Here is a 9,688-nt window from a genome sequence, read left to right as displayed (position 1 = left end):
CTTGAACCCCAGTCCTCACTCACTGTAATGTATGTGCCCAACCTGGCGAGAAGCTCCGACAATTTATTTATTTTCTCCCTTGTTCTTTCTTTCTTTTTGATAGGAGCCAGAGAGGGACATAGAGATAGAGAAGAAGAGAAAGAAAGGCCTTGGGGCCAGGTGGTGGTGCACCTGGTTGAGAACACATGTTACAAAGCACAAGGACCCAGGTTCAAGCCCCCAACTCCCACCTGCAAGGGAAAACCTTTGCGAGCAGTGAAGCAGGGCTGCAGATGTCTCTCTGTTTCTCTTCCTCTCTATCTGTCCTCTTGGTTTCTGACTGTCTCTATCCAATAAATAAAGTTAATTAAAAAAAGAGAGAGACACCTGCAGCACTGCTCTGCCACATATGAAGCTTCCCCTCTGCAGGTGGGAACTGGGGACTTGAACCCGCGTCCCTGCAAATAGCAATGTGTGTCCTCTGCCAGGTGCGCTAACACCCAGCCCAGGGTCTGGTATCTTAGCTGATGGCCACCCTCCTTCTTCCCCTCCGCAATCACCCGCCCTGACTCAGGCCCCTGGGCCACTGTAGCCACTCAGCGCAGGCACATACCATTGTAGCCGTCCTGGTCCAAGTCTCCCAGGGGGGTCAGGGAGCTGCCAAATCGGCCAAACTCATCACTGCCGGTGAGGGTGATGGTGGGCGTGGGCTCCATGCCAGCCGGGTGCTGCAGGTAGACGTAGACCCTGCCCACCTCTTGAGGCCGTCCATCAGCTGTCCGCTCCATGAGCAGGGGCGCCCCCACCAGCAGGTCGTCCAGCCTGGGGGTGGGTGAGAGGGAAACCCAAGGGTCCAGACACCTTGTCTTGCAGCCTCCCACCCCCCTCGTCTTGCGCAGGAAACGCCAGGCACCCTGGGTCTTTTTTTCCTGCTTCCAGGGTTATCGCTGGGCCTCAGTGCCTGCACTATGAATTACTGCTCCTGGAGGCCATTTTTCCTATTTTGTTGCCCTTGTTGTTGTTGTTATTGTTGCCATTGCTATTGTTGGATAGAACAGAGAGAAATGGAGAGAGGAGGGGAAGACAGAGAGGAGGTGAGAAAGAGACACCTGCAGACTTGCTTCACTACTTGTGAAGCGACTCCCCTGAAGGTGGGGAGCCAGGGGCTCGAACCGGGATCCTTACGCCGGTCCTTGCTCTTCGCGCCATATGCGCTTAACTTGCAGCGCTACCATCCCACGCTGGGTCTTTCTATCCTGCCCTCCTGGATCTGGGGGTGGAGAAGCAGCATGATGGTGCACCCCATGCCCACTACTCACCCATCCCCGCTGACATCCGTGGCAGCTACTGCGTAGCCAAAGTAGGAGGCCATCTGGGGGCGTAGAAAGAGGGAAAGAGGGGTAGCGCTGAGTCAGAGGAACTTAGGGGTCAATAAGCAAGATCAGCAGGGCTGTGAGGGGAGATCAGGGACTCCAGGGGTGTGACCTGGGTCAGGGCAGAGGCCCAAGCTGGGCTGTGGAGGGCGTGTCCTCACCTGTTCCCCTGAGAAGTTATAGAGGGATCGGATGTCTGAGCCACTAAGGATGGTGACCTGGGAAGGAAGAGATAAGCCCATTGGCCTGACTTTCTGGACCAGCCCATAGCTGCAGGACAGGGGGGCAGGCATTCCCTGGACCAGCCCATAGCTGCAGGACAGAGGGGGGCAGGCATTCCCTGGACCAGCCCATAGCTGCAGGACAGAGGGGGGCAGGCATTCCCTGGACCAGCCCATAGCTGCAGGACAGAGGGGGGCAGGCATTCCCTGGACCAGCCCATAGCTGCAGGACAGAGGGGGGCAGGCATTCCCTGGACCAGCCCATAGCTGCAGGACAGAGGGGGGCAGGCATTCCCTGGACCAGCCCATAGCTGCAGGACAGAGGGGGGCAGGCATTCCCTGGACCAGCCCATAGCTGCAGGACAGAGGGGGGCAGGCATTCCCTGGACCAGCCCATAGCTGCAGGACAGAGGGGGGCAGGCATTCCCTGGACCAGCCCATAGCTGCAGGACAGAGGGGGGCAGGCATTCCCTGGACCAGCCCATAGCTGCAGGACAGAGGGGGGCAGGCATTCCCTGGACCAGCCCATAGCTGCAGGACAGAGGGGGGCAGGCATTCCCTGGACCAGCCCATAGCTGCAGGACAGAGGGGGGCAGGCATTCCCTGGACCAGCCCATAGCTGCAGGACAGAGGGGGGCAGGCATTCCCTGGACCAGCCCATAGCTGCAGGACAGAGGGGGGCAGGCATTCCCTGGACCAGCCCATAGCTGCAGGACAGAGGGGGGCAGGCATTCCCTGGACCAGCCCATAGCTGCAGGACAGAGGGGAGCAGGCATTCCCTGGACCAGCCCATAGCTGCAGGACAGGGGGGGCAGGCATTCCCTGGGCCAGCCCATAGCTGCAGGACAGAGGGGGGCAGGCATTCCCTGGACCAGCCCATAGCTGCAGGACAGAGGGGGGCAGGCATTCCCTGGACCAGCCCATAGCTGCAGGACAGAGGGGGGCAGGCATTCCCTGGACCAGCCCATAGCTGCAGGACAGAGGGGGGAAGGCATTCCCTGGACCAGCCCATAGCTGCAGGACAGAGGGGGGCAGGCATTCCCTGGACCAGCCCATAGCTGCAGGACAGAGGGGGGCAGGCATTCCCTGGACTAGCCCATAGCTGCAGGACAGGGGGGCAGGCATTCCCTGGACCAGCCCATAGCTGCAGGACAGGGGGGGGGCAGGCATTCCCTGGGCCAGCCCATAGCTGCAGGACAGGGGGGCAGGCATTCCCTGGGCCAGCCCATAGCTGCAGGACAGAGGGGGGCAGGCATTCCCTGGACCAGCCCATAGCTGCAGGACAGGGGGGGGGCAGGCATTCCCTGGGCCAGCCCATAGCTGCAGGACAGAGGGGGGCAGGCATTCCCTGGGCCAGCCCATAGCTGCAGGACAGGGGGGCAGGCATTCCCTGGACCAGCCCATAGCTGCAGGACAGAGGGGGGCAGGCATTCCCTGGAGACACAATCCTCTTTTCCCTCAATTCTTCCCTGAGTACTGACCTCAGCTTCCCCTCTCTATGCCAAGTGGCTCTCTTTTTCCTTCCTTTCACTTCATTACTTTTCTTCCACATCACTAAGGTGTTTTTTTTTTTTTTTTGCTTCTGGCATTATCTATGGGGCTCCGTGCCAGCACTATGAACCCAGCGCTCCTGGTGGCCAGTTTTTTCCATTTTACTGGATAGGACAGAAAGAAATTGGGGGCGGGGGACACATGCAGACCAGCTTCACCACTTGTGAAGCATCACCCTCCTTTGGGTGGGGACCTAGGGGATCAAACCCAGATCCTTGCTTGAATCCTTGCACTTAGTATTATGTGCACTTAACCAGGTGCACCAAAGCTTAGCACCCACTAATTATTATTATTATTATTTTTAACCAGAGCACTGTTCATCTCTGGCTTATGGTGGTGCGGGGGATTGAACCTAGGACTTTGGAGCCTCAGGCATGAGTCTGTTTGCATAACCATTATGCTATCTACCCTCCACCCTTAAATTTTTTTTTATTATCTGTATTTATTTATTGGATAGAGACAGCAAGAAATCAAGAGGGAAGGGGAGGATAGAAATGAAGTGAGACAGACACCTACAGCACTGCTTCACCACTTATGAATCTCTGCCCCTGCGGGTGGAGACTGGGGACTCGAACCTGGGTCCTTGCACATTGTAACATGTGCATTCAACCAGGTGCACCAACACCTGGCCCCTAGTTGTTTTTTTTTAATTCTTTATCTTTATTTATTTATTGGATAGAAACAGCCAGAAATCAAGAGGGAAGGGGATGACAGAGAGGAAGAGAGGCAGAGAGACACCTGCAGCCCTGCTTCACCGCTTGTGAAGCTTTCTCCCTGCAGGTGGGGACCAGGGGCTTGAACCCAGGTACTATCGCATTGTAATATGTGCACTCAACCAGGTGCATCACCATCCAACCCCCCTAAGATTTTTTTAATTCATTTTTTTGAGTTGAGATAGAAACTGAGAGGGAAGGGGGTAGAGAGGGAGAGAGACACCTGCAGCACTGCTTCACTGCTTGTGAAGCTTCCCCCCTGCAGAAGCAGGGGCTTGAACCTGGGTCCTTACATATCATCACATGTGTACTCTACCAGGTGCAGCATCACCGGGCCCCCTAAGAGCAAATTTTATACTTATCTACTATCCATCTCTGCCCTCCAGAACAGAAGATCAGTGGGGTAGGAGCTGAGCTCTGTGCTTTCCTTTCTGTCTCTAAAGCAGTGCTGGCTATGGGTGCGTTTCATCTCACACACCTGGGGCCCTCTTTTAAAAAATATTTATTTATTTATCCCCTTTTGTTGCCCTTGTTTTATTGTTGTAGTTATTGTTGTCATTGTTATTGATGTCGTTGTTGTTGGATAGGACAGAGAGAAATGGAGAGAAGAGGGGAAGACAGAGAGGGACAGAGAGAGAAAGAAAGACACCTGCAGACCTGCTTCACCACCTGTGAAGCAACTCCTGCAGGTGGGGAGCCAGGAGCTCGAACTGGGATCCTTCCGCCGGTCATTGTGCTTTGCACCCAGGTGCAAAGGTGGTGCACTTAACCCAGTGCACTACCACCTGACTCCCACCCGGGGCCCTCTTATGAGGTGGTGGCCTGATGTCTTATTCACATCCCCTTCTCTTACCTCGCCTCAACAGATGTTGCCAACCCTATGAACTCGGAGGGCATTCTTGTCTGTCTCCTTTCCAAAACACTCGTCAAGGTCTAATAATAGCTACCGGGGGCACGTTTCCTAACAGCTCACCCAGTGCTTTCACATGCATTATCTCATTTCACCCTCACAAGTGCCTCATGAGGTCACAACTATTATTATCCCATTGGACAGAGGACAGTGAGGCTCCAAGGGACTAAAAGAAGGGCTCCATGTGCTTCAGGAATGAAGTGGGTTATGAATAGCTGACAGAATGATTCGTCCAGCGGAAATGCCTGAACTTGAACTTGGGTCTTCCCTGACCCACTTTAGGTCAGGAGAGGGAAGGAGGCTCAAGCTGGGTCTTACATAGCCATAGGTGAGGTTCCCTTTGGGTACACCAGCGACAAAGTCTGCAAGGAAAAGAGGAAGTTGTAGGCTTAGGTTGGGGGAAGGGGAATCGAAAAAGAATGGGGTGTCTTAGTTCCCCTGACCTGCCTCCTGGGTCTCCCTCCCTTGGCCCTAACCCAGGGGACACACTTACCTTCTACATCATCACCACTGAATTCACCCACGGCCACAGAATATCCTGGGGGACAGAGTGTGGGTATTAGTAGTCCTGCCTCAGGGACCCCTTAGCCCTGGGCCTGCCTATTCCCACCCCCCTCCTGGGGTTTCAGTCAGCCTACACATGACAAATATGGTGGAGGGGCTAGGGATGCCTAAGAGGGAGAAGGGACACAGGTGATGACTGAGAATGGGGTATGGAGGCCCCCCACCCCATTCTCCCCTTGCTCCCTTACCCAGATAGCTGTCATCATAGATAGAACTGGCCTGGCGCGTTTGCAGCTGCCCCTCAACTGGGCTGATGAGGTAATCGTAGTAATAGGATTTTATAATCTGCTCCTGGGTCGCAGACAGGATCTGGCCTAGGAAGAGGAAGGGAAAGGGTGGGTGAGTGGAGGAGGGAGGCCCTGAGGACCAGACAGGACTCTGGGTCTGGCTCTAGGAAGGGAAGTTTGTGGAGGGTGGTGGGGTAAGATATGTCAGTCTGGGAGCTGGGCAGTGGTGCACGGTTGAACGCACATAGTACAAAGCACAAGGATCCCGGTTTGAGCCCCCGGCTCCCCACCTGCAGGGGAGTCGCTTCACAAGTGGTGAAGCAGGTCTGGAGGTGTCTATCTCTCTCTCCCCCTCTCTGTCTTCCCCTCCTCTCTCCATTTCTCTCTGTCCTATCCAACAGAAAAAATGGCCTCCAGGAGCAGTGAGATAAAGTGCCGGGTTCTCAAGCATGAGGTTCTGACTTTGCTCCTGGCACCATGTGTACCAGAGTGGTGCTCTGATTCTTTCCTTCTTTCTTATATAAGTAAATCTTAAAAAAAAAAAAAAGAATTAAGACAGGCTGGGGAGATAGCATAATGGTTCTGCAAAAGACTTTTTTAAAAATATATTTATTTATTCCCTTTTGCCCTTGTTGTTTTATTGTTGTAGTTATTATTGATATATTGTTGTTGGATAGGACAGAGAGAAATGGAGAGAGGAAGGGAAGACAGAGAGGGGGAGAGAAAGACAGACACCTGCAGACCTGCTTCACCGCCTGTGAAGCGACTCCCCTGCAGGTGGGGAGCCGGGGGCTCAAACTGGGGTCCTTACTCGGGTCCTTGCATTTTGCACCACCTGCACTTAACCCGCCGCGCTACCACCTGACTCCCTGCAAAAGCCTTTCATGCCCGAGGCTCTATGGTCCCAGATTCAATTCCCAGCACCACCAAAAGTCAGAGCTGAGCGGTGCGCTGATCTCTCTTTCATAAATAATAATAATAGTAATTGTTATTAAGCCAAGGACAGAGAAAGGAAGGACGGTGACCGCAGATCGGGAGCAGGCACAGACACCAGGGAATGATGGGATAGTAGCAGAAGGACGGTGACCGCAGATCGGGAGCAGGCACAGACACCAGGGAATGATGGGATAGTAGCAGAAGGAAGGACTTACCTTGCCAGAAATAGCTTCCTGGTCCCCCCAGGACCACACGTCCAGTCTGTGGGGGAAAGAAGGTGAGTTCAGTATCAGGTCCTGAGCCCTTGCAGCCAGTCCCACAGCTGCCTCCCTCCTGGGTCACGACTCACCTTGGTGAACTCGGCGCTGAAGCCCCCTTGGCAGTAGCCCTGACCTGCCGCAGAGCTGAAATCTACAAGGGGAGAAGGTCATGGGTGATGATGCAAAGAGGGAGCTGGGGACTGGAGGTGGCGGAGGGCCCAGAGGAAGGGCACAGAAGCTAATGAGGGTGTGGGGACTCTATGCACAGGATGCACTTGCACAGAGAAGGCAGAAGCCATGTGCCCTACCTGAGCGGCAAGGTGCGTATTCCAGATAGTGGGTGAAGTCTTTTGTGGCGAGGTAGCAGGTGCCCACGGGGTCGCTCTGGGGATCTTTCTCCGTGCGCCAACTGTACAGTGGGGCACAGGCCTGGCCGGTTCCGGGAGGAGGGGGTTTTAGGTTCAGTTCCTCCAGGCCTCTGTCCACCCCTTAGCCACCACACCACTAAGCCCACTTGCCCCTCACCAAGACGGAGGAGCCATGGGCTCGAACTGTTGCCCCAAACCATTGCAAGGACTTGTACTCCAGAGGCTCCTCTTCCTCCTGGCTGGACAATGAGACATCCAGGTACCGGGGGCCTAGGAAAGCAAGATAGGGGAGTTACACTCAGGATCCAAGACTCAACAGGAGAGGGTGTGGGAATGGGCCTTCAGTGCTTTCCTCATCTAACCCCATTAACTCTTCCCTGACACATACCTGTGTGCTCAGAGTCTCTGCACACTTGAAGAATCCAGAATTTCTCAAGTTTCATTTCCCTGGCTTACCCAGTTCCCTTAACTCAGCCTGAGTGACAGTGGTAAGGTGGGGGTAGGAAATGGTGGGCAAAGGCTGGGCAGACAGCATAATGGTTCTGCAAAAGTCTCTCATGCCTGAGGCTCTGAGGTCTCAGGTTCAATCCCTAGCCCCACCATAAGCCAGACCTGAGCCGTGCCCGGGTCTCACTCTTTCTTTCTCTGTATCACTCTCTCATTAAAATAAAGTAAATAAAAAATCCCAAAGGAAATGACAGGGAAGAAAGGTCATTTCCAGAGGGAAAGACCCGTCTCCAAGGGCACTTGTTCTACCTCCTTTTTTTTTTGCTCAGTTTTGCAGAACCAGGGTCTCATGCAAGTACAATTTCACAGCTACAGGCCACTTATTTTTCCACTCAGAGAGACAGGGAGAGGGAAAGACACAACAGCTCTGGAATTCCCTTAGCACCTCCCATGTGGTAGCAGGGGCTTGAACCTGGGCACCTGACCTGGTGGGTTATCTCTCCAGCCCTCCATCTCTTTCTTGACCTTTCTCATGACCTTTTTCTGCCCTTTTACATCTCTTATCTCCCTCGGTGTCTAGTCTGCACCTGTCTGTCTCCCTGTCTAAGCCCTATCTCTGCCCTCTATAGGACAGTCTTCTTCTTTTAATTCTCATTGGTCAACTAAAAAGCAAATAAACAAACAAACACCAGCTTGGTGGCTGGGAGGTGGCACAGTGGATAAAGTGTTGAGGTTCTGATTTTGATCCCTGGCATCCCATGTGCCAGAGTGATGGCCTGGTGTCCTCTCTCTCTTTCCCATTAATATACCATTAAAAAACTAAAATGCCGGTTCATTTCATAACCATATGTCTGCCCCCAACACCTCCACATCTTCTTATAATTTCCTCTCCCCCCTCCCCCAATCTATCTGTGAGTCAGATTGTTCAAGTTCATGTTCCTGCTCCTCCCACCATTTACTATCTGTGTGACCTTGTGCAAGTTCCTTAACCTTTCTTCTGCCCCCTATAAAATGAGGCGAGGGACTGGCTGGAGAGCTGGAGAGCGCATGCCTTGCATGTGGTGAGGCCCTGGTGCCTGGCACCACCCTACAAGAAAGACAAGAGCAAGGCAATATGTATGGCAGAGTGGTGCTCTGGCCTTTGGGTTTCTCTTCCTCTCTCTCACACAATAAGATTAAAAACACATAAAGTGGTGAACTTACAAACATGAGAGTGTGTTTAATCCCTAGCATCACATGTGCTAAAGTAATGCTTTGGTTCTCTCTTTCTTCTTTCTCTGTCATAAGTGAACAAATAAATCTCTCTCTCCCTTTTTTTTTTTTTTTTTTTGCCTCCAGGGTTATTGCTGGGGCGAATCCAATGCTCCTGGATGCTTGGGGTTTTTTTTCTCCCTTTTGTTGTGGTTATTATTATTCTTGTCACTGAAGTCCTTGTTGTTGGATAGGATAGAGAGAAATGGAGAGAGGAGGGGAAGACAGAGAGGGGGAGAGAAAGATAGATACCTGCAGACCTTCTTTACCACCTGTGAAGCGACTCCCCTGCAGGTGGGAAGCTGGGGGCTCAAACTGGGATCCTTACGCTGGTCCTTGGGCTTCGCGCCATGTGCGCTTAACCCACTGCGCTACTGCTCGACTCCCACTACTTTTTCCATTTTTATTGGATAAGACAGAGAGAAACTGGGGGGGGGAGTTAGAGAGGGAGAGGGAAAGATAGGCACCTGCAGACCTGCTCTGTGGCTTGTGAAGCACCCCCTGCAGGTGGGGAGCTGGGGGGGATCGAATTCAGATTCTTGAGCTTAGTACTCTGTGGGCTTAACCAAGTGCACTACTGCCCAGCCCCCAACAAGTAAACCTTAAAATAAAATTAAATAAATAAAATAAAATAGCAACTTGGGAGGTGGCATATTGGATAGAGCACTGGACTTTCAAGGATGAGGTCCCAAATTCAATCCCTGGCATCACATATGCCAAGGCAATGTTCTGATTCTCTCTCCCCCCTCTCTTTCTCATTAATAAAGAAATCCTTAAAAAATAATTAAAAGGGAGTCAGGCAGTAGTGCAGCAGGTTAAATGAAGGTGGCACAAAGTGCAAGGACTGGCGTAAGGATCCCGATTTGAGCCCCTGGCCCCCCAATTGCA

The 9,688-nt window shown here is 53.0% G+C and overlaps 1 protein-coding gene across 1 annotated transcript in view; it reads right to left on the bottom strand.

Annotated features, from left to right (window-relative positions):
• Positions 1-9,688, bottom strand: part of ITGA5 (integrin subunit alpha 5) — a 34,807-nt gene that overhangs the window by 13,754 nt on the left and 11,365 nt on the right. The window contains exons 3-12 of the mRNA XM_007518141.3: positions 7,260-7,372; positions 7,043-7,163; positions 6,824-6,885; positions 6,690-6,735; positions 5,500-5,625; positions 5,241-5,285; positions 5,066-5,109; positions 1,514-1,570; positions 1,299-1,351; positions 593-801 (exon numbers count right to left, since the gene is read on the bottom strand). Coding sequence (XP_007518203.1) covers positions 593-801; positions 1,299-1,351; positions 1,514-1,570; positions 5,066-5,109; positions 5,241-5,285; positions 5,500-5,625; positions 6,690-6,735; positions 6,824-6,885; positions 7,043-7,163; positions 7,260-7,372 — 876 coding nt within the window. The remainder of the gene's footprint in view (positions 1-592; positions 802-1,298; positions 1,352-1,513; positions 1,571-5,065; positions 5,110-5,240; positions 5,286-5,499; positions 5,626-6,689; positions 6,736-6,823; positions 6,886-7,042; positions 7,164-7,259; positions 7,373-9,688) is intronic.

Source organism: Erinaceus europaeus, chromosome 7, assembly GCF_950295315.1.
Source record: "Erinaceus europaeus chromosome 7, mEriEur2.1, whole genome shotgun sequence".
NCBI lineage: Eukaryota > Metazoa > Chordata > Mammalia > Eulipotyphla > Erinaceidae > Erinaceus > Erinaceus europaeus.
The sequence above is the reverse complement of the archived record's forward strand: the minus strand, read 5'-3'. Positions and strand labels throughout refer to the sequence as shown.